This window comes from Geotrypetes seraphini, chromosome 11, assembly GCF_902459505.1.
Source record: "Geotrypetes seraphini chromosome 11, aGeoSer1.1, whole genome shotgun sequence".
Classification (NCBI taxonomy): Eukaryota; Metazoa; Chordata; class Amphibia; order Gymnophiona; family Dermophiidae; genus Geotrypetes; species Geotrypetes seraphini.
In genome coordinates, this window is record NC_047094.1 from 118,637,858 (window position 1) to 118,663,143 (window position 25,286).

Sequence of the window (25,286 nt, forward strand, 5' to 3'; positions counted from 1 at the left end):
GGGAAGAAGGCGATTTTGCTCTGCTGGATCTCTGCTGCGTCCCCGACGCTTTCTCGGTGGCGAACATTGATGATTCACCAAGCCTCTATGGAGAGACTGTGTTTTTCTTCCTTGGATTCTGCTCAGGGCCGTTTATTTTGTCTTTGCTGGACACCATTTTGGGACACTTAAACGCCTAGAGCTCGTAGCCATTTATTGGATGTATGAGATTTTATGTAGGGACTGCACTGGAATGGACTTTGTGTTTTTCTTATGTTTAGGTTGAGGCTGGGGAGTGGGGGGGGGGACGCTCTGGTGTCAGGTGAAGTTGGGCTGTGTTTTGGTACTCATTTTCTTCAGTTGTACACCTTGCATATTTGAGTATTTGTACTTTTTCATAAAATGCAATAAAATATATTCTTAAAAAAAAAAAAATAATGCCAGCAGCAAAGCGTGTTTACAAATCTTTTCAAAATCTTAAGTCAAAAGGAATTCTGGTGTTAATAGTGAATGGAAGGGGATACCAATCTAATCCAATCCTTAGTCTTTTATACCGGGTCATTCCCCTGAGGGACTCGAACCAGTTAACAAAAATTAACTCAAGGAAACATTAAAAAAACAGTAATAAAGCAGGAAAAATTCAATTAATGCCAACGTTCAGTTATCAACTAAAAATTTCTTAGACAGATACATCATCTTTCAATTATCGGCTAAGAATTTCTTAAGCAGATATGTTTTCAGAGTTTTTCTAAAGCATGTCAACGAAAAAAGACTTCCAATATCTGAAGGGAGAACATTCCAGATTTTCACCCTAGTAAAAGCCATAGAATGTGAGAACCTACCTAAAGTTTGAATCCCTCTAATAGAAGGGAATATTTTGAATTTATGTATATCCCTAGTAGAAAGGGGTCGATGAGAGTTGAAAGAAAGTGAAAATAATGGGGGAAAAAAATCCCACATAAACTCTTAAATATAATATTGGCACATTTAAACTGAAACAAGTCCAAAACTCCACCTCACACCGTTAGAGAAAGTAATGTATGGAAGAGGAAACAACATGCAATATAATCAAGTTTGCAGATGATACAAAATTATGTTGGGCGGTTGGCACTCTAAGATATTGCGAGAATCTGCAGAAGGATCTCAACCAGCTGGAGACGTGGGCGAAAAAGTGGCAGATGAATTTTAACTTAGACAAATGCAAGGTGATGCATTTGGGAAAGAAAAACAAAGAACATGAATATAGGATGTGGGGGGTGACTTTAACCAAATGCGAACATGAAAAGGATCTGGGGGTAGTGATTGATAGAACCCTTAAACCTTCGGCTCAATGTGCGGTGGCGGCGAAAAAAGCAAACAGGATGTTGGGTATGATTAAGAAGGGGATCACGAGTAGATCGGAAGAAGTTATAATGCCACTTTATAGAGCTACTAGTCTTATAGCCCGTTACATTAACGGGTGCTAGAATATATGTGTGTGTGTCTCTCTTTATTTCTTGTTCTCTCTCTCTCTCCTTAGCCGCTTTCTGTCTTTCTTTTTCCTTGGCTGTCCATCACCACCCCTTGCCTGCTCCCCCTGTCCATTCTCCCTTCCTTTTACCTCCCCTGTGTCCACCACCACCCCTTCACAGCTCTCCTTATGCAGCAGCAGCCCTTCTCCCTTTGTTTTAGCTGCCCCCTGTCCAGCAGCACCTTCCTTCTCCCCCTGTCCAACATTAGGCCTCCGTTCCTTTTTCTTCACCCACCCCCTGTCCATCAGCACCTCTTTCCTTCTCCCCCTGTCCATCAGTAGGCGTACCTTCCTTTTTCTCCCCCCCTCCTCCTTCTTATCCCTATGATACAGTTACCTTGCTCTGCCCCTGATCAGAGGTTCCCGACAGCCGCCCAGTTGCACCCATTTGAAAAGCTCCCTCTGCGGCATCCCGCACCCCTCCTGACGCGACTCCCACTGTCTTTCTTTCTGTCTGTCTCTGTCCCTGGCCCCCTTTGTTATATCTCCCTGCACCTGTGCCTTTCTTCTTCTCTTTCTGTCTCCCTTCCTCCCACTGTCTGTGTGTCCAAAGCAGCATTCCCTTCCCCTCCATTTCCCTCCCCCTACACCAGTTCCCTGTGCACCTGCCCCTGTGTCTTTTTTCTTGTCTTTCTGTCTCCCTTCCTCCCTTTGTCTTTGTGTCCAAAGCAGCATTCCCTCCCCCTCAATTTCCCTCCCCCCACACCAGTTTCCTGTGCAGCAGCATTATTGTTTCCTCTACCCCCTTTCCCTTCCCATAGTCGTGACTAAAAACGCGGGCCCGAGTCCTTTGCCGGCGGCCCCCCCTTCCCTTCCCTTCCCGCGGGTCCGAGTACACATGACGATTCAAGCAACGTTTCCACCAGTCTTTACACGCTGCTTCGGGTCCTTCTACTGTCCTGATTTACTCTGGCACGTCCGGAGCAAATCAGGGTAGTAGAAGGGCCCGAAGCAGCGTCTGACACGCTGCTTAAATCGCCGGTCGGGGCCGCGGTAAGGGAAGAGGGGGGGGCGGCGGAAATCTACCTTGCCTCTCCTCCACCGTCGGGAGTCAGCGCCAGGAACTTTAACGGCTGGTGGTTCCTCTTTGAAACTGTGACGTCGCTGGAGCCGGGAGACGACGGAGAGGGCAGGGGGTGAGCCGCGCATGCGCACTTCCTAGCTACAGCTCACAGAAAACGGACCCACGCTTAGAAAGTGCGCGTGCGCGGCTTACCGTTTTATTATATTAGATGGTTAGACCACACTTAGAATACTGTGTCCAACACTGGTCTCCATACCTTAAGAAGGATATAACTCTGCTGGAGAGGGTGCAGAGGCGAGCCACGAAACTAGTCAAAGGTACGGAGAATTTGAGCTACGAGGAACGCCTCAAGAAACTGGGACTGTTCACCCTCAAGAAGAGAAGACTGCGAGGTGATATGATAGAGACTTTTAAAATATTAAAAGGATTTGACAAAATAGATCAGGAACCCTCATTACTAACATTTTCAGATGTGACACGGACAAGAGGTCATAGCCTGAAACTGAGCGGCAGCAGGTTCAGGACCAACGTCGGAAAGTTCTGTTTCGTACAACGAGTGGTGGGCACTTGGAATGCTCTCCCGGAAGAGGTTGTGATGGAGACTACTGTTCTGGGTTTCAAACGCAAGTTGGATGCATACCTTCTTGCTAATCATATTGAGGGTTACGGGAAAACCGGGTCTCCATAAAGGAGTACCTAAATGGGCCTCCGCGTGTGCGGATCGCCGGACTAGATGGACCTAGGTCTGATCCGGAGAAGGCATTTCTTATGTTCTTATGAATCTATCAATTTAGAACAGCCAGCTCCAGTACATTGTACATTCAGTCCTCTTCAAATCATCTCAGAAGTTCACAGTGGGTGCTCTTTCTTCAGCATCCTCACTTCTTAACTGCTAGATCTGCCGGCACTGTGTGGTTCTCCGGCGGCTGGCATGCCCCCCCCCCCCCCCCTCGAAGTGGCACTGTTGGGTTCTTCTTCCGATGATGGAGGAGGCAGACGGAGGAGACAGCGCTGCAGCACCCGGCCCCGACAGGTACAGACCCCGGGTTCTGGAACCAATCGTTGCTGTTGCCACTATTGTCTAGGGGAACTTTGTTTTGATAAACGAGCATTTTGGATTACGAGCATGCTCCTGGAACGGATTATGCTCGTAATCCAAGGTACTACTGTATGTATGTGTATGTATATATATATAAAAAATAATATGGGAGATAGTGGGGATCCCTGAGGCACATTCTTCAAACAGGCGACCAAGATGGAGAGAATTTACCCTCAGCGCGTACTTGATCGTAGTTTCAAGAAGCCGCTGAACCAATTCTAGCACAACGGCCATGGACCAGGAAGTGTTGAACGTTTGCAACCAATGAGATAAGAAGAGTTTCGGTACTATGGTTTGGACGAAATCCATGTTGGAATGGAAGAAGTATGGAAAATTCATCCAAATATTCCAAAAGTTGCCTTGAAACAATAGATTCCAAAATCTTTGTTAACAGCGGTATGTTTGCAACAAGACGATAATGGGAAGCTAAAGTTGGATCTAATTCAGAATTTTTAAACAATGGGTTAAGTATAATTCGTCCCATATCTGATGCAAAAAAAAAAAAAAAAACATTGGTAAGAATATAATTAACCCACATTGTAAATCAGGCAGTAACATATATAGGAATGTTACAAAAAATGTATGAAGGAACAGGATCAAGTAAACATTTTTTGTAACCACATTTAGCACAAAGCTTCAGACGTCGGCATTCTGTTATTGTACTGAAGTTGTGCCAATATCTATCAGCTGGAATCTCGTTAGAGGACTTTTCATTACAAGGTAGATAAAGTTAAAAAATGATGACCTTATTTTTAAAATTTTGACATTAAAAAAATAGCTAATTCTTCTACAGAAGGTTTAATACATTTATCGGTCTGCTCTGATGTTGTTGTAGTAGATTTCCACAATAGAAATAAAGCCTTATTTTGATCTTTTGCTGTATTGATTTTGTTGTCATAATATATTTTCCTAGCTTTAATGATCTCACGATTATATTCCTTTATCTTCCTTCTCTAATTTATCTTGTCTAGTTCTGCATCATTTTTTTTCCACTTCCTGTCTAGCTTTCTACACATCTGCTTAAGTTGACGATGGTACTGGGAATTCCAAGGGGCTTTTTTCTTATACGAAATCTCCTTCATTTTAATAGGAGCTAATTATTAAAAAATGCATAACTAAATTAAGAGGAAAAAAAGACTACACAGTAAATAGTAACTAATTGCTGTGTGTGTTGTCAGATCACACCATGGTTGATGCTGATCTGGGAATACAAGGCTAAATTAGTTTGGAGGGTAGCCTTGAATTTGTCAGGTTGATTCTCATAAGCAGAAGGTGGCAGTGAATTCCACAGAATAACTGCTGAGAAAAAAATGCAGAATGCCATGTGGTTTAGTTACGGTAAATTCCTGGATGTTAAGTCTACAAGCTCAGAATGTAACTAAACCACACGACATTTCAGTAATGTAGCCAGACAGTTAGCTTTGGGTGGGCCTCCCTTCCTAACCCCACCCCCCAACCTATGAAACCTGTTTTCTTCCTTTCTCACCTCTCCCTCCCCCCAGTCTGTACAGAATTTCTGGTTTTCTTCAGGTTGACGGCAGAAGTTCCTACACGCTTCCAGGTTAGCTGCCAGCAGTGTGTAGGAAGCGTTGCCGGATGGGCAGACCTGAGCCCAAACTGGGCAGGCCAGCATCACCCTGTGACTACGCTCTTGGTCCATTTCCATTGGTGGGAAGTTGGGGGCAGGAGGTGGGAAAGGCTGGTCATAGGTAGACACTGACACTGAGCAAGTTGCTATCCAAGGAGCAGCTGCTAAAAACAAAGACCTTAAGTTGAGCCATTTTTAGTGCTTTCTATGCCCAGTTTTCATAGAGCAGACTGTATGCTGCGTGTGTTTGCAAGTCCTCCTGGTTTGCTGTGTGACTTTTCTTGGAAGATTACAAAGGGGTGGAGAAGATTTAGCACTTTTTTAAAGAGAGAATTCCATTCTAACTTTTTTTTTTTTTCTCCCCCAGGTCCTTGAAGTAATGAAAATTGTTTATGATTCAGGATTAAATATCTACAATTTGTATGCTCCATGCGCAGGAGGAGCACCTGGAGAGATCCGGTAGGTTTCTAACTAGTACAATGCAAATGCTGAGTTATATTTTTACTAAGCAGTAAATCTGATGTCATCTTAGCCCATGAGAAGGTTTATCATGATGTCAGCATGACCCTGGCACTGCTGGCCTTGGCCTTCAAGCCAGCAAGGGCACATCTTTCTATTTGGACCATACAGCCAATTTAAACATAAAGGCAAATAATGGTTCTTAAGAACTGAGCATTGTAACAGCAGGTAAAGGCCCGAGTCATCCATCCAGTCTGCCCAACCATACGTGCTCCATAAATTAATTTAGTTTAAATGGCCCTTTTTCTTAGATATTTCTGGGCCAAAAACCCAGAGCCCTGCCCAGTAGTGTGCTTAGGTTCCATCTACTGGAGTCTCCATCAAAGCTCACTCCAGCCCATCTTAACCATCCCAGCCATCGAAACCCTCCCCAGCCCATCCTCAACTGGCAAGTCTGCCCAGTACTGGCTTTAGTTCCTGCATTGTATACCCTTTATTTTCTGATTAGAGATCCTCTGTGTTCATCCCATGCTTTTTTGAACTCTGTCACACTGTTTCTTCGCCTTTTAGATCTTCAGACACTATCACTATAATAAGAATAATAATTATCTCCTAGCCGAAATAAGAAGTGGTGATGTGACTTTATGCTTCTCTTTTTTACTGAAGTCTGGGCTCAGTGCTTAATTCCTGAGAGAGAGACGCCAGTAGACTAGTAGCAGAATGTTATACTTGAGACTGTAGTCTACTGGTCGTAGAGTATGGTGTGTAATTCCTCTGTGTGTACAGCCCTTGTGCAGGTGCTGTACGGGAATGTTTTGTCTTGTGAAACAGAAACATAGAAGGAACTTCAGAGCCTTAATATCCGACTCTTTGTGGCCCCTGAAATTCCATCGCTTAGCTCCTTTCAAAGTTCGATACTGTAGTCAGTCTTTAATTGTAAATTATTGTTTACTTTTCTAGGTATGAAGAAGACCGGACTGTTGTACATCACTTTGGAATACCTTTTCCCAAGCTCCCAGCCCATATCCAGTGGGGGAAGGTACATATCGATGCTGGCTACTGCATGCACTAATCTGTAAAACACAAACAGTAACTTTTTCCCACTCCCAAGTCTAAGATTTGAATTTAGCTCGCTCCTTTTCAGTGCTAGTTCAAATTAGATTCAGATGCATAGGCTTTTCTCTGTTCCTCTGAAGTCTAAGGCTGTGTCCAAGATTATTATGACTATTTCCCTGATTCTCTGCCCAGTACTCAACAAAGTTACTGCACTCTGCGTAAAGCCTAGGAGGGAGATGCCTCTTGGCAGAGGTGGTGGAGACACACAGACTGTGTCTGAATTCAAGAAAATGTGGGACAGACACATGGGATCTTTAGGGAGAGGAGGAGATGAGCAGACTGGATGGGCCATTTGGCCCTTATCTGCTGTGGAAAGATAGAGGATAAAAGATCTGCTGTAGTGGAAAGATAGAGGATAAAACATATATATAAGCAAGATTATAGCACTTACATTTAGTGGCATGGCATAGCAAGGGGGGTTGGTCTCCTGCAGAACTTCAGCATTCTTTTACCTTTGCTGGGGGGAGGGGGTGCATGCACAAGAAGTCATAGTGTCGGCAGATGAAGTCATGCCGACTTCTGCCTTCAGGGAACAGCAACACTTATTTATTTGGCTGGCGGGGCCTTGGCATCCTCACAAGCAAAGGTATATTTGGCACAGGGTGGAGGAGTAATCTGGGTGTCCCCAAATTGGAGGGCAGGCTACACCCATGCTTACATTACCTCACGGATCTCATTAATTCTATTCTAAACTGCCTCCATTTTGTTCTGATTAGAGAATGACACGGGGACAAATTTATCCTCCTCCCTGCAGGAACTCAATTCCCCCTGTCCCTATGAGTTTTGTCACTGGCCCTGCCCCTGCCCCATTCCTGTAAGCTCAGCCTTAACTGCACAAGCCTCGAACACTTTATACAGCTGTGGTCTAAAGTTTAAGCAGGAAGGGATGATCACCTTGATAAAGCCTTTTTAGGCGAAACATGTTGGCCTGATATCCCGTTATTGCGACCACTAAGCTAAGTACTGATTAATACTGATTTAAAGTATAAAGCATTAATTAAAAATTGAAAGTATAAATATTAAATACATGAGAAGTCCAGTGAGGGGTGGACACATGAAGCCATGGACTACAAAAGCAATTGAGTGGTGTTGCTGAGGACTATTGGCTAATGGTTTTGGGAAATTCTAAAGACACTGTTTAAGAATTGAACAGTTGTTTCATGATATCTTGAATTATAGATTTCTCAAAAAATTTTGGTTTATTGAAACGGAAGTGCTTTAGCAAATTTTATTCATATTTGTAAGCACAGGAGAGGCCGAGATCCACAAGCAAAAGGCATGTAAAAAAAGTTCTTTTTTTTTTGTAGTTGGCATATTAAATAAGATATATATGAAGGGGGTTTATGGTAGTTTTTCCTGAATTTAAAGAATGTAATTGATTAGGGGGAGAGTGGATAAATTCTGATATGGATTTTAATAGAATATTAAGTGTTGTATTGGAGATTAATATGCTATAATTACTGTTACACTTATTGTAAGTTATAAAAATGAATAAAGAATTGGGAAAAAAAAAGTTCTATCTGCGTGATCTACACAAGTTTCTTTATTGCTCAGTGTGACCTCGTTTTGCCCAACCCTTGCTGCAAGAGGGATAAAAGTGTTGAAATATGAAATCAACATATCAATTTTTTAAAAGGTATTAAACGTAATTTGCTTAAAAACTTATTCAACTACGTTATAGTACTCTACTTGTTTGTTTATGCTTGCATCTGTGTTTAATTTTTTTACATAAGTTTTTCATCATACCTTTTTTGTTGTTATTAATACCCAAGCTATGGGGGTTTCCCCCTCCCCTCCCCCCTCCCCCCCCCCCCCGTCTGTGTATCTGTGTACGCAACTCCTGGGTTGTGTGAAATGTTGGTCACATTGGGCAATAAAGAGACTGGAGAATGGAGGAGTAACCTAATAGTCTGAGAATGGGGGAAGTCAGATTAGATTGCCACTGCAGCTGCCTGTGACTGTGAGCAAGTCACTTTACCCTCCGTTGCCCCAGGTACAAAACATCTATATAATATGTAAACTTCTTTGATTGTAACCATAGAAAGGCAGTACAGTGATACTTTGGATTACAAGCATAATCCGTTCCAGGAGCATGCTCGTAATCCAAAATGCTCGTTTATCAAAACAAAGTTCCCCATAGAAAATAGTGGCAACAGCAACGATTCGTTCTAGAACCCGGGGTCTATACCTGTCGGGTGCTGCAGCGCCATCTCCTCCGTCTGCCTCCTCCGTGGGTCATCTGAAGAAGAACCCCACAGTGCCACTTCAGGGGGGGATGCCAGCCGCCAGAGAACCCCACAGTGCTGCTTCGGGGGGGGGGGGTGCCAGCCGCCGGAGAACTCCACAGTGCCGCTTCGGAAGGGGGGATGCCAGCCGCTGGAGAATCCCACAGTGCCGCTTCGGGGGGGGGGATGCCAGCCGCCGGAGAATCTCGCAGTACCTTCAGAGAGATACCTCCTCCATCCGCCGGCCAGCCCTCCACGTCGGATGCCACTCGCATGCTGGAGAGCCCTCACCCGAGCCCACGCAGACGAGCGCCGCCCCACCCACACGCCGCGCACGACACACACAACGCCGCTGCCCCACCTGCACGCCGCGCACGACACACACAACGCCGATGATTGACGCTGTGCACGTCACACGCAACGCGCAGGCGGGACAGCACCCAGCCGCGCAGGCCCAGACAGTGGTCCTCCAACCTGCGGAAGGACCCGATGTAGAAGACTGGCCGGTAGATGGAAGAGGAATCCCCTGTAAGTGCTCGTTGATCGGGGCAGTGCTTGGTTTGCGAGTCAAAAGTTTGCTGAGTGTTTTGCTCGTCTTGCAAAACACTCGCAAATCGGGTTACTCGCAAACCGAGGTACCACTGTATATCAAATCCTATCCCCTTTTGTTTACCATTATCTGTGTGTTAGCTACACGTTTTGTGTGTTTATTCAAAGTTCGTTTGCATGGTGGGTATATGACATTACTCTACTCTTCATCGCCCACAGAATCTGTTGCAATTGGTAAAAACCCAGAAGAAAGTGCATCTGGATCCACCTTGTATTAACAGCACAGCCTCGAGGATCTTCTTGAATAACCCTTATGTGAGGAAAGCCTTGAATATACCTCCTGAGGTCCCAGAGTGGGTGGTCTGCAGGTAAAGGCCGTGTCCAGATTTCATTTTTTCCTAGGGAAAGACACCCAAAAGTTGCATAATTGTTAACCAGGTTATCCCACCCTCATCCGTCACCTCTTCAAGTTTTATTTTAATTTGATGAATTGCTTATTTAGTTTTACTAAGCGTGATACAACATTAATAATTAATTTTTTTTTAAAAAGGCATATATTTAAACATAAGGCAAAGAGGGACAGAACTACATTTCAATATTTTAAAGTACAGCAGAGAACCATAAAAGGAAAGAACATTAGGGAGGGTAAAATAGAAACCTGAAAGAAACTAATGTAGAATTTAAGCATAATTTAAAGATTAAAAGCATCTTTAAAAAGAAAACTCTTTAAGTTACTTTTAAAACGACTCAAACTATTTTCCTCTCTTACATGCTGAGGTAAAGTGTTCCAAAGTTGCGGAGCCATCACTGAAAACCTGTCATGTCGTCGAGTTCCAATAATTTTCAGAGAGGGGACTACCATGAGTTTTTGATTAGTGGACCGGAGAGAACGTGACGTACCATAAGGGATGAGTAAATTATTAATAAATTGGGGTTCGTTTGTGGAAAGGGTTTTGAATACTAAGAGTAAAATTTTAAAAGTAATACAGTGGTTAATTGGAAGCCAGTGAGATTTAGTCAGAAAAGGAGTGACATGATCGTGTTTTTTACCATTATGAATGAGTTTAACGGCAGTGTTATCCTAGGACAAGCAGGCAGCATATTCTTGACTGATGGGTGACGGCACCGACGGAGCCCCGGTACGGACAATTTTAGAGTGATTGCACTCTAAGAACTTGGAAAGTTCTAGTAGGCCGCACCACGCACGCGCGAGTGCCTTCCCACCCGACGGAGGCGCGCGGTCCCCAGTTTCTTAGTTTCCGCGGAGCTAAGAAGCCGCGTTCTTTTCAACGGCCGTTGAAAAGCTCTTTTTCGCCTTCCCGCTCGCGTGGATTTGCTATCGGAAGAATTCTTCTTTCTTTTATTTTTCTTTTTAGTATTTTTTTCATCATATATATATTTTTTCTTATTCTCGGGTTCGCCCCGGCGGGGCCTGTTGCCATCATCGAAGCCTCGGCTTTCGATTTGGCAGAGGCCGTCTTTACTTTCATGCCCCCTCAGCCAGGGTTCAAAAAGTGCCAACGGTGTGCACGGCCCATTTCTTTGACCGACCCGCACAACTGGTGTTTACAGTGTCTGGGTCCGGATCATAGGGCTTCCACCTGCACCCGTCAAATTCAACAGAAATTACTTTTCGGTGCCGAGATGGCTGATTCTGCGGCATCGACACCAGCATCGGCTCCTTCGCAATCGGCACCTACTTCCTCGACGCCGCGTGACACCGCTCCGGCGTCGCACCAGTCAGGTAAACCGGCTAAGAAGCCTTCCCCGCTCGAGCGCCCTCCGGTTGCTGTAGCAGCGAGTCCAGTCCTGCCGACCACGAGGCGCCCGCACAAACGCTCCGCCCCTATAGAGGTGAGTGCATCTTCATCTGCCTCCTCATCCTCTGGGCATCGAGCGGCACCACAGGTACCGCAGAAAAAGAAAGCGGTACCGGTGCCTTCTTTGGACGAGCATATTCCAGCCATCCTTCAGGTGCAGGTTAAAGAGCAGTTGCAGCAACTCCTCCCTGCTCTCTTGGCACCGAACCTTCCAGAAAGGGTTTTGAATACTAAGAGTAAAATTTTAAAAGTAATACAGTGGTTAATTGGAAGCCAGTGAGATTTAGTCAGAAAAGGAGTGACATGATCGTGTTTTTTACCGTTATGAATGAGTTTAAAGGCAGCGTTCTGGATTATCTGAAAACGCTTCTTTTCTTTTTGCGTGACATTTATTTTATTTTATTTTTTAAATTTCTTTATTCATTTTTTCATATTACAAGTGTATCAGAAAAATACATATAATCTTATAAACACACACTTGATTTTCCTTCATGAATACTTTAAGTACAATATATCATATTTATATTCATATTTTTATAATTATATTTTTTTTTTTGCGTGACATTTATTAATAAAAAAATTATAGTAATCAAGCTTAGCGATTAATTAGAGTGAATTAATATATTTAGTAATTTTGGCTCTAGAAACTTAGAGATTGAGCGAATCATTCTCAGTCTATAAAAACAAGATTCTACAGTATTACTTATGTGCTCGTGGTAAGAAAATTTATCATCGATGATGACACCCAATATTTTTAATGATGTTACCAACTCCAGATGAATGTTATCGAGGGTGAAAGGGGTTCTCAAGATTATGTGCTATGATTAACTATTCAGTTTGGTTCAGTTGTGAGAAAGTGGTGGATGAGGTTTTTTTTAAAAATATATATATAAATGTGGATCCACCGGATGGTTCCTTGGTATCTGGTATCTCAAGATTGCAAATAGCATATGTAAGTAAACGGTTTGTTTGTCCTGTGCTCTGTGGTATGTTTATGCTTCTGGCATTTGAGGCTAGGTAAGGCATTTCTTTGTTTCAGAACAGAAACGCATTAAGTGCAGATGTCGCTGGACAAAACATTTTTCCAAAAATTTTGCTTACTCCTTCAAAATCAACACAAATATAATTTCCCCCTGGATGTATCACAAATAAATTTTGAGAAACATGATGATATCTTTAATTGACTATAGCATGTTTTAATGCACAAAGTTTCTGATACGCTGTGATAGTTCGCCATGGCTAAAAGTGTTTTCCTGCTGATTTTCGTTTGTACTTTGTGTCCAGTTCATCTCGTTGCAGTGTCAGCACTAATGGATTCCAGTTGCCCCGTTTATCTTTTTTTCATAGTGGCAATGTCCTGGTGAAACCTTTCGCCATGTTAGTCGCATGACTGCACCAAGATTTGTGGGGAAGAAGTGTGAATGTAGAAAGGGCATCTTCAGTGACACGTTGCACTTCATGGTTTTGTGTGCTCTAAGAAGTTTGTCATCCAGTTGAATAGGTTTAAATCATGTTTATTGAGCAACAGGAAACAAGCACATCCAACATGAGAACCAGCAATACAAAAAGAGAGTAGCGAAAACAGAAAATAACAAGCTCAGGCAATTTCCAATTTCAACCACCCAGTCCACCCCCGCCCACCCACCCAACCGCCCACCCACCCAAGTCCAAAAACTAAGGCAAGTGAGCGAAAGAAAAGGAGAAAAATAGAGGACAAAAGGAAGTATCACAAACAACAGATACACTGCTTGACTCTCTCAGCATCTTAGTAGTTCAATAGTCTACTCCTTGCAATTGAGGAGAAGGAATTCCAGAAGGGTCCCCAAATGTGCAGAAACCGCCGACCTGCTGAAGAATCCAGGGTGCGGAGCTGAGTGCGTTCCATTTTCAGTAAAGTGGTCATATGCTGCCACCCTTGTCGAAGAGTAGGTGCCTGCTGCTCCAGCCAAAGCAACAATATAGTCTTTTTTTTCCTTGAAGCATCACCCGTTGAAGAAAAGCAGGGTAGCCCTTCGGTGTAGGGGATTGCAGAGAGAAAACATCAAAAAGGACATGTGCCTCCAGCTTTACGCTACACTTCCAAAGAGAGGAGAGGGCCTGCCTCAACCGGTCCCAAAAGCGCTGCACCGGAGGGCACTGCCAGAACATGTGACCCAAAGTGGCCTCCCGACAGCCACACTTAGGACAGCTGGAGGTCTGAGCTGTCCCAGCCAAGTAAGCCCTGCGGGGAGATATATGTAGACGAAGAGCAAATTTATATTGCAGCTCCCAACAGGCTACATTGACCATAACCTTACGAATAGCAAGAACAAAGGACTTAAAGGTAGCCTCCGACAAGGTAATCGAGAGATCTGACTTCCACGCTTCTGCATAGGCTCGATCATCCAGTTGAATATAGTTTGGTGCTCTGTAACTGCCAAGAAAATTCTCAACGACATCCTTGAATGCTTTCCAGGCAATTTTCTTTGCCCCAACTAACCAATCTTCAAATCTCTCATCATTGATGACATATCTGATCTGTGGACCGACAAAAATGCTTCAAAAGACAGAAATTTTCATACCTGGCAAGGGCAAACACAATCCCTGCAGTCTTGAACCTAATAATTCTGTTTTTGACAAACCTACGTAAGTCCCTGACCAGGTCATTTAATTTTGATGAAGGTCACCAGACGTACATGGTTCAAAACCAGGATCAATGTTGCTGCCAGTGCTTAGCTAGTGCATTGCAGATTCTTTGTACATTTCGTTTAAGCTCCATTTCTCTAGTGGCTTCAGTACCAGAAGACTGTCATCATGAGGCACTGGTCTCATGGCTGAAGGAAGATTGGGATATTCAATTGATTTCTTATTTTTACTAGAGAAACCAGATACATTTGTCAGACAGAAGTAACAGTCTGTCAAATGAGCCTTCTGTTTTCGCCATATCATTGAGATAGCAAATGGCATTGACTTCTGAGAACCTTGGAGCCAAGCTCTACGACTGACAACACAACAAATGTGAGGAGCCCATGGTTTGGCTTGATCTCCAGTCTTGCAACCGAAGTACAACTCATATGCTTTCTTAATAAGTCGAGTCATGGTGCGTCTTTGAGGCTTAAGTGTGTACTCACCACAAATATAGCAGAATGGATCGCAGCTGCAGCGACATCGATGAGACATTTCTGCTGTCACAAATCGTCCTAAAGCAGTTCATAATTAACTCTCATACTAATTAAGTTACTTACATAGACAATTTTCTTAAGGAAAAGGGGATAGATAGAGGGCTACTATACAGGTCCTGGACCTGATGGGCCGCCGCATGAGCGGACTGCTGGGCATGATGGACCTCTGGTCTGACCCAGCAGAGGCACGGCTTATGTTCTTAATACTATGCCTTAAAGCAGGGGTGTCAAACTCGATCACATTAAGGGGCCGAAATCCAAAGCACAGGCTAAGTCACAGGCCAGACCCCGCCCAATCTCCGCCCCCAGACCCCGCCCCATAATACTAATTATAACACCATTTTTTTCATTCATTTTTCATATATACACACACAATATAATCTTATTAACACATAATGGTAATGGTTAACCACAAAATTAAACTACACAAAACACACTGTATGCTTCTCAACATTCATTCCTACCAGAACACAGATAACCCCTATGCAAATACAATACATTACATTACATTACATTAGGGATTTCTCTTCCGCCATTACCTTGCAGTTCAAGGCGGATTACAAAAGAATTATCCAAGATGTATTACAACAAGAATTTACAAAAAAAAAAAAAAATTGGTCATTTTCAAAAAGAGTAAGAAATGGGTAAGGTTTGGGGTAGTTGGCTTTAGTGAGAGGTGGAGTTTGAGACTTGCGGTATTATTTCTTTTTTCAGAGTTTTCTTGAAGAGTATGGTCTTTATTTCTTTTCTAAAAGTCTTGTAGTCGAGGGATGCCATAGAAACATAGAAGATGACGGCAGAAAAGGGCTACAGCCCATCAAGTCTGCCCACTCTGCTTACCCACCCCCTGTCTATGCCCTAATGACCCAATTTCCTTATCTTGACCCTCGTAGGGATCCCACATGGGTATCCCATTTATTCTTAAAGTCTGGCACGCTGTCTGCCTCGATCACCTGCACTGGAAGCTTGTTCCAATGATCAACCACTCTCTCTGTGAAGAAATACTTTCTGGTGTCGCCATGAAATTTTCCGCCCCTGAGTTTGAGCGGGTGCCCTCTTGTGGCCGAGGGTCCCTTGAGAGAGAAAATATCATCTTCCACTTCGACACGTCCCGTGAGGTACTTAAATGTTTTGATCATGTCTCCTCTCTCCCTACGTTCCTCGAGAGTGTAGAGCTGCAATTTGTTCAGTCTCTCTTCGTAGATTGGCGATTTGGTTGTCTAGTTTGGCTGCTTGAGTGGCCAGGAGGCCATCATATAGTTTTTTCCGTTTGACCTCCTTAATTGGGGGGTATGAGAATGGGGTGTGAGTTTTCCTATGTCTGGTTGCGGTGTTGTGGATGAGGCGGTTATTCAGGTAGTTTGGACTGTCTCCGTATAAAGACCCAAAAACTAAAAGTACTAATATGTTTAAAAAACACCCTAAGATTTAACATTCTGCATGCAGTACAACCCCCAGAGAAAAAGAAACAAATGTATTTCTTCCTGAGTAGTGCAAAAGATAGACAGCAGATTAAAATGCTCAAAATTGACACAATTCAAACACTAACTTGAAAATAAAATCATTCCTCCATGCTGTGCTTCCCTCCGGGTGTCTAATCTTCTGGCCGGCTCCAACCTGGCCGTTTTATGAGGCCCTCAGTCCAATGCCCCCCAGTGTCATCTTGTGGCCGGCTCCCTCTTCCTCATAGCTGTAGTGTGCACGGAGCCGCATGCGTCCTGCATCTGAACCGGAAGCCTTCTCTCTGACGTTGCAACGTCGGAGGGAATGTTTCTGGATGAGGTGTGGGACACGCGAGGAGCTGCTGCACACGGCTCCATGCAGACTATGGCTGTGAAAAGGAGGGAGCCGGCCACAAGATAACATTGGGGCATCGGACCGCGAGCCATATAAAACGACCAGGCGGGCCGGATTTAGCCCGCGGGCCTTGTATTTGACATCTTTGCCTTAAAGCATCAAAAAACACCCGAACTGATAGACATACAATGAAGATTATCCCTGTATGCGAACTGCTTTTATATAGCCTTTTCAGACAGCATCCATCAAGCTCATGTACAGGCTTGCCCAAACTGCATCATTTCCATGGGCGTTATGCTACCTGCCCTGAATGTACATCCGGACATGCCCACATTATACCCAGCAAGGTATAATGTGAGCAATAGGCCTATATTAAGAATTGAGCTAAGAATTAATTGCATTAGCCTGAAAGTATAATGTAAAAATGTACTTTTTTTGGGGGGGAGGGGTAAAACATTACATGATACATCATTTTAAATGTGATTTTCATGATCAGCTGCCAAAAATTTGTAAGGTACACCGAAAAGTGTTGAAGAAACAAAAGCTTTGTTGTCCAGTGGGGCCTGCTACCCAAATAAATGATGGATGCCCAACGGTCACATTCACATGCCGCCCTATAAAACTAGAGAACTTTTTTTTTCCCCCCACAGTTCTGAAGTGTACAGTCATTATGGATGTGTACTAAAAGACATGCGTAAACAGTACCTGAAGCTGCTGAGTAACTTGGTGAGTAACTGGCTCTCTTTTGAAGGGAAGGTTAATAGCTAACTAGTTTTTCCACATTGGAAAAGAACATTTTTCAGTGAAGGCCATTTTTTTGCACCTTAGATAACAAACATCCTAAAACACTGTTTTTTAAAATAAAATTTAGAAAATATATAGAAATAACTGATATGTTTGAGTAGGTAAAAAAATATATTGTGGTACCAACAGAACCAGGCATAGTATACAATCTCTTCCTGCTATGGTCCTGATTCTACTAAATGTGTTTTTCATGTTAGTGTCCAAGAAAAGCTTGGCGTTGCGCCCTGTGATTTTTAGGGTGTGAGCTTTTAACTAGTGTCAAAATTCCAAGGGGACAAGTGTGCTAAGGGTTTTCATTGGTTGAGAAACATGATGGCAGATAAAGGCCAAATGGTCCATTCGCAGCATCCAGTATCTCCTCCTCTGCCTAAGAGATTCCATGTGCCTGTCTCATGCTTTCTTGAATTCAGACACTCTTTGTCTCTACCACCTCTATCAGAAGACTATTCCATGCATCTACCACCCTTTCTTTAAAATATTTCCTTTCATTACGCCTCAGCCCTGTTGTCTCTTAACTTCATCCTATACACTTTCACCCCGGAGTTTCTTTTCAACTGAAAGACATATGTATATATGCCTAGTAGGTACAGTGGTGCCTCGCATAAAGAACGCCTCGCACAGCGAACGCTGCACACAACGAACTTCATGTCATGATTCATACAACGAACTTCGTTTCACACAACGAAGTCGCCCGAGCTTCCACGATCGCTGCCGATGTATTGCATCCTTCCGCGCAGGCACTGCAGGCAGTCGTTAGTCACTGCACTTAACTTAAGCACGTATCGCGGCAGTCGTCCTTTTAAGATAAACTCAATATTTTTTATATATCATGGCTTCTAAAAAAAGCAGGAAGGTGATTTCTGTTGAAATGAAACGGGAAATAATTAGGAGGAGTGAATGTGGGGTAAAACAGTGTGACCTCGTCAAAGAGTTTGGCCTCAGCAAGACCACCATTTTCACCATTTTGACAAATTTATCTTTTTTTATTCATCTTAGCATATTTTATGCTGCAGAATGAATAATTTTTTTTAACATGTATTGTTATGGGAAAACGCGTTTCACATAACGAACTTTTCGCATAACAAACTTGCTCCTGGAACGAATTAAGTTCGTTGTGTGAGGCACCACTGTATTTACACCTCATGTATATATATGCCTAGTAGGTATTTAAACATCTCTCAGACCATGTACTTTTTACTGTCTAGAACAGGAGTGTCAAAATCCCTCCTCAGGGCCGCAATCCAGTCGGGTTTTCAGGATTTCCCCAGTGAATATGAATGAGTTCTATTTGCATGCACTGCTTTCATTGTATGCTAATTAGATCTCATGCATATTCATTGTGATCTATGAGCTAAACTGCCTCCATTTTGAAATGGTTCAAGTCATAAAGCTGTTGGTATGGCATACACAATGCATGTTAAATACACGTAACAAATTCAGCCCTTAAATTTGAATAGGATCTGAATGAACTGATCAGCAAGAGCAGGGCTCCCCAAAATCTTTAATACTTTAGCTAGTTGGGTTTTCAAGATTATGCATATGTGCATTAAATTTTGCACAGACTAGAACAGCAACATGTGCCTGCAGCTGCCGCCATCTTTTTTTTTTTTCTTGGGTGGAGAGGGCGATAAAAGTTTGTTCAAATAGATTTATCTGAAGGCTCCACTGAGCTTAATTTAGCTTGTGCAGGTGGGGGCTACCCACTCACACTCTCGCCCCTGCTTAAAGTGAGGTTGGAGAAAATGGAGGAAGTAGAGGACACCAGAGCATGGCTTGGGTCAGCCATTGTCACGAGAGTAAGTGACCAAGAGCATAAATGTGAAGAGAACATGGGATGCTGTGGGGTGATAGGATGGAGAGCTGCTTAAGATCTTGGGTATCTGCCAATGAATATTTCCTGAATAAGTGCTAAGGTTTTTTGGGTCCTCAGTGATGGAGCAGAAGTGGTGGTCAATGTTGATAATATCTGGCTGTTACTACACTATTTTATTTCAGGTTATTATCACACCATGTAATTTTTCTTGCTTGGGGGTGAGAAGGGGGTTCTTGGCTTGAGCTGGGTGGGATAGTATCCTGTGTTTAGAATTCACTCATACTTTCAAAAGTAAAGTTGTTATACAGTAGTTCCTTTCTTTGTTAGTCTGTAAACAGTTAGTCCTGCCTTGTCAGCTAAAGCGGTCTAACAAGTCCTGAATAATAAAGTTTGTGGCGGTGGGCTTTCTCCACAGTCGTACCGAATCCTGGTGTATAATGGAGATGTGGACATGGCCTGTAACTTTTTTGGAGATCAGTGGTTTGTAGATGCACTGCAGCAGAAGGTAAGCAGGAGTCGGTGTGTGATGAGTGCTGGGGTACAGCTCTAGCGGACAGTCGGATTTTGAAATGTTTTGGTCTGCTCACTTGTTTGCATTTTAACTGATTTGAAGGAACTATGGCCCAGATTCTATATGCAACACTGTAAGTTAAGCAGTGGTGCCCTATCACAGTCTAACTTAATTGTTTAATTGCCCCAGTAATTGATTACATCATGTATGTGAAATCTGTTTTTATTAAGCAAAAGTGAAATACAAACCACACAACATTACATAACACTATGTCCATTCTAACACAGTTGGGAAGGTTCGCAACTCTTATAAACCTCCCCCCTCCCTGTAATGTCACATTAGCAAAGAAAATACCCCCGTTTTCAGCCCCCCTATCCCTTTCCACCCCCCAGAGTTGTGATATCCACTTAATAGACTGCTTTTATATTAATGGACACTTTAATAAAATTAATTTATTATTAAATACTGCCAAAGCCATAGTAGTTCGAGCGGTTTATCATAAGAGGAGCTGGACAATCAGCGATGATAGGCACAATGTAATGTAATGTAATTTATTTCTTATATACCGCTACATCCGTTAGGTTCTAAGCGGTTTACAGAAAATATACATTAAGATTAGAAATAAGAAAGGTACTTGAAAAATTCCCTTACTGTCCCGAAGGCTCACAATCTAACTAAAGTACCTGGAGGGTAATAGAGAAGTGAAAAGTAGAGTTAGAGGAAAAATAAAAAATAAAATAAACATTTTAACAAGACAGCATTGATCTAAATACTTTGGAAGGTAGAAGAGAGGAGAGAAAGGAATAGAAGCAGAAGGGGGAGCCGTTGAACAGTAGAATTCTGGAGAAATTTAAATGATAGAAATAGAACAAAACAAAGACAAAAGGCAAAACAATAGATAAGATTAAAGATAAATCATAAGCTGGAAAGAAAAATAAAATAAAACTTTGTCTTCAATCCACGGTTTCAGCGTCAGTGATGAAGTGGAGCAAGTAAGTTTAGGAGGAGCGATTGACGTTTCCAGAAAAAGGGGTCAATACATTTAAGTAGAGTACAGAGAGGGTTTGAGAGATCTTGGTTACAAATCAGTTAGAGTATAAAGAGATAGGGCAATAGGAGTTCTTAGGTCACAAATCGGTTGTACAAGTTTGTTTTTACTAGTTTATTAAAACTTAGATAGGATGAGGAGTGTGTAATTATGTTACCCAGCCAATTGTTCATTTAGAAACAGTCTCTCAAAATCAAACTCTGAGCTCTATGAGGCAAGGATTGTATGTAAGGCTCCCAGGTCAACAGGAACGGTCTTTTGCGCTGTGAGCTGAAGCGAGCCTCCCGAGCCTCATATGTCGGCAGTAGATGAAATTCATTTCTCCAATGCCAGTAGTCAGGTTTGGAGTCCTTCAGCCAATATTGTAAAATACATTTGTGACCCACCATGCATGCCTTATTGAACAGAGAGCATCTTCCCCACTCCATAGACCCGACAGCTGCCAGCTTGACCTAAAATAACCCTCCTGGGTGAGCTAACTATTACCACCCCCCATAGCTTACCCAATTAAAAACTCATTAAAAAAAATAGGTGCTGGAAGGAGTCTACAGCAGGATGCCTTACGCCTAAGTGGGCATGGTTAGAAGCAGAGTGGGATTTAGGCACCATCAGACACGATTCACTAAAGAACTTAGCCGTCTGCACTGTAGGCCAGTAAAGCCCTGGGCTACATTAAGTTTTCTGGTGGGTGCCCTTAGCTGCGATTCGTTAAACGGCGCTTAGGTATGATTGATGCATGACCAGCACCATTTTTTTGTAGGTGACTGTCAATTTGGGCACCGTTTACATTAATAAATTCTGATTTTTAAAAAAATTGTTATATACAGTGGTACCTTGGTTTACGAGTGCACCGGTTTGCGAGTGTTTTGCAAGACAAGCAAAACATTCGCAAAAATCGGCGCATCGGAAACCAAGTGAGCCTCGATTTGCGAGCACCCCCCCCCCCCCGCTAACCAGCACCCTCCCCCCCGCCATCCGGCACCCCCCCACCACCATCGGGCACCCCCCCCCCCCGCCGCGACCTGAGGTCCCCCAACCCACCCGAACCCTCTTCTTACTTCAGTGTAGCCTCTGCACCAGCACCAGCATGTCCTGCCCTGCTCAAGGCCCAGCACAGGAGGCAGATCTTCGGGCACCGGCAGGACATGCTGGTGCCCATGTCGGTGCGGAGGTTACACTGAAGTAAGAAGAGGGTTCAGGTGGGTTGGGGGATCTCAGGTCGCGGCGGGGGGGTGCCTGATGGCGGCGGGGGGGGCCTTCGGGGGGAGTAATGCCGGTTCTCGTGGGGGGGGAAACAACGCTGCTGGCCTCGGGGGGGGGGTGGAGGATGGGAACCTATCAAAGCGAGTTTCCATTATTTCCTATGGGGAAACTCGCTTTGATAAACGAGCATTTTGGATTACGAGAATGCTCCTGGAACGGATTATGCTCGTAATCCAAGGTACCACTGTATAATGTATTTGTTGTAAGATGAAAAATAAATAAAGATTTTTTTTTTTAAAAGTTGCTCGTTAATTTCAGTATGACCCTCGTACATATATGTCAGGGGTCTCAAAGTGCCTCCTTGAGAGCCGGAATCCAGTCGGGTTTTCAGGATTTCCCCAATGAATATGCATGAGATCTATGTGCATGCACTGCTTTCAATGCATATTCATTGGGGAAATCCTGAAAACCCGACTGGATTGCGGCCCTCAAGGAGGGACTTTGAGATCCCTGATATATGTCAACACAATATGCAATAAAACATAAGCGAAGATGGAATATCTAGACAGGTAAGACAGAGTAGTAACATGACTTAAAAAAAAATAAGGGGGCTAATTTTAAAGAAAGTTGTATGAGGCAGAATTGTATACAAATACTCGGGGTAGGAATGGATATTTCCTCCAAGATACTTATCAAGCCTCCCGGATGGCATCTTAAGACCCAATAAAGTGTGTTTTAAAGTAATTATTTCAGACTGCCCTAGAAACTTTTTTTTTTTTTTTTAAACTGGGACTTCTGTATTGTCTTCTGATCTAGTTGCAAGTAAACCGCAGAATTTGGCTGTACAATGACGGGGACAGTGAACAGGTTGGAGGGTTTGTGAAGGAGTTCAACAATATTGCTTTCCTGACCATCAAGGTAAGTATAGATGTTTTAATTTTAGCTGCTGTCTTCTAACAGCATCTATGAGAAGATGAGGCGTAGAGATAACTTTGCAGTAGTTTTTCCAAGTTTAATATAAATCCTTAATTTATGACAAAACACATGGAGGGGCATAATCCAAAAAAATACGTCTAAGTTTGTTTTGGACCTAAGTCGCTAGTCACCTAAAGTCAAAAATGTCCAAAGTCCATTCTCGAAAAATACGTCCAAAATATTCCCCCCCCCCCGAGAATCGTCTACTTCTACGTCCAGCCGTTTGATCGTCCAGACCGCTAAGTTGTCTGTCTTTAAAACACCATTCTCGTCCAAAAATTTGGCCAAGTCAAAACACCTAAAACAAGACCTTTTGGATGTGGGCGGGGTCAGCAAAGTGATGGATTGGACACCCAGACATGGCAACAGAGTAGTGGGGCACTGCTGCGAACTTCACAAAAAGGGTGCCACATAAACATCTCACCACAACTCCCTTATAGGTCATGGGGATCCCCCCCAAAACCTACTAGATCCACATGTCTACCACCCCAATAGCCAGTGGTTAGAGTGGCTTCTGGGCCTGGATCCTTCTCTCTATGGTTCACTAACCCCCCCCCCCTCCCCCTCCCCAGACTTCTTGAGCCATCTCTGTGCAGCTCTACTAGGCTTTCCTGTGCCAGGTGCTGATGTTCTGGAGGCAGGTATGTATGTTTTTATTCTGATTTTTATGGTATTGGGGGGAGGGTCGGTGATCACTCGGGCAGGGTGTAGGGGTCTATACTTTGTCCCTGCAGTGGTTATCTGGTCACTTTGGAGACCTTCTGGGCTTTTAGACCTGTTTTTAGATCTCCTAAGTCATGACGTACAAGTTCCATGTAGCGGTCTAGTTAAACTTTTCGTTATACTTGCAGTATGACTAAGTCTAGGTCAGCCCACATCCACTCCTCCTAAAACATCCCTTTCAGCTCTGGACGTACAGCGGCTCTGAAAAGGCCTAAGCTGTTTTTAGATGCATCGAAAACCCATTTCGATTGTCGGCACTTGGACGACCTGTCTCTTTGATCGTCCAAGGGCCGATTTAGGTGAGATTTTAGACATATTTCCATTTTGATTCTGAGCCCCTTAACCTTTATTGATAACTGTTACCAGGAACCTACTGTACCTGCAGCTGCATTTGATCAGTTTAACATCCTTTAGTTTTATACAGTACTAAATCTCTTTTACAGGGAGCTGGTCACATGGCACCATCTGATAATCCCAGCGCCGCCTTCACCATGTTCAGCCGTTTTCTGAGCCGGCAGCCATTCTAAGGAGCACAGGGGCTGAAACTGTGCTGGAGACGTGATTACCAGGCCCGCCTCTCCAGAGCTGCTTAAATTTTATCTTCTCTTTAGCTGTTGGGAGTTGCATAATACTCTTACCGCCTGCACTGTGACAACGAGTACTTCAACAGGGGTCCAATACAACCATTCTGTGTAGAAACAAAATGAGACAAGATTGACAAAACACTGGTCAAGGAACCTTTAACTCTATTTCTATTTTTCATCACTCTGATGCAGGGATACATTTATAAGAGTGGGTTGGTTTCTGCTCCTATGCTTGACTTTATTCGTGGTGCTTTTACAGGGGGAACACAATGAAGCAGCTGTGACCCTGTCATTTAAAATACGGGTACCAAAATAGGACAAGGAGATGCCAGACTTCAAATGAAGCTGAAATGGGGAACTCCTGAGCTGAAGGCTGGGGTTTCTTTTCTGTGTAAACATATCTGATTTTAGGAATACAATGAAATGGGAAACTTCCTTTTTGAGCAGTAGCTAATCATAGTTCAGGCCTAAATGGAATTCAGAAGCCATGACCATAGTTGTTTAAGGCCGTTTGTCAGGGGATGGAGGATTAAGGGCCCTTGTGGAACAGGGGCCCTAGTTAGGAATCATTGGGGTAGAATCATAAGCCGTCATTTGCTTACCTGGACAGTTAAACAGGCCATTGCTTTAACATAAATGCAGTGCATTTAAACCATCTTGTGTAGCTTGCTAAAATCTTGAAATACAAAAGGGGTCATTTTGACTCTTGAAGTTTTAATGCATGTTTGCTTTGAGATGTAGCTTCTGCTGGGCACTTAAGTCTATGTTGAAGTGAAATGAATAGATTGATCTCCGTGATCCTGTGATACTTTCTGGCCTTAAACATACAGAGAGCACCCACACCAGTGCTTTGTATCCAGGATGGCTGTTAGCTCTGCTCCATGAAGGAAATAACACATGCAGGGAAGATTGAAGCAGACTTCTGATTGTATTTTATTTTGAGCGGGGAAAAATAACTTGTCTTGAATTGTGAAAGTTCTTTAATTTTAAAAATTACCGGATCTCAATAAAGAGTACAAAATCAATTTGTGGATTTTTGATTTATTTTGTGTTTTTGCTCTGCGAGACTAATTTTGTTTGTTTGCTTCTGATAGCCTAAGAAAGTAGTTTTACATTCAGGTACTCAAGTATCTGTCCTGGTGGGTTCACAATCTGGGGAGAGTCTGGCGCAGTGGTTAAGCTCTAGCCTCGGCACCCTGAGGTTGTGGGTTCAAACCCAAGCTGCTCCTTGTGACCCTGGGCAGGTCACATAATCCCCCCCATCACCCCAGGTACATTAGATAAATTGTGAGCCCTCC

At 43.4% G+C, this 25,286-nt stretch overlaps 1 protein-coding gene across 1 annotated transcript in view; it reads left to right on the forward strand.

The window, feature by feature from the left end:
* The window catches only part of LOC117345753 (lysosomal protective protein-like), a 47,523-nt gene extending 22,510 nt beyond the window's left edge, over positions 1-25,013 (forward strand). The window contains exons 9-15 of the mRNA XM_033914856.1: positions 5,568-5,659; positions 6,620-6,698; positions 9,769-9,917; positions 16,978-17,053; positions 19,360-19,449; positions 22,523-22,624; positions 23,848-25,013. Of these exons, the coding sequence (XP_033770747.1) occupies positions 5,568-5,659; positions 6,620-6,698; positions 9,769-9,917; positions 16,978-17,053; positions 19,360-19,449; positions 22,523-22,624; positions 23,848-23,931 (672 nt within the window). The 3' untranslated portion in view covers positions 23,932-25,013. The remainder of the gene's footprint in view (positions 1-5,567; positions 5,660-6,619; positions 6,699-9,768; positions 9,918-16,977; positions 17,054-19,359; positions 19,450-22,522; positions 22,625-23,847) is intronic.
* The last annotated feature ends 273 nt before the right edge of the window (positions 25,014-25,286 follow it).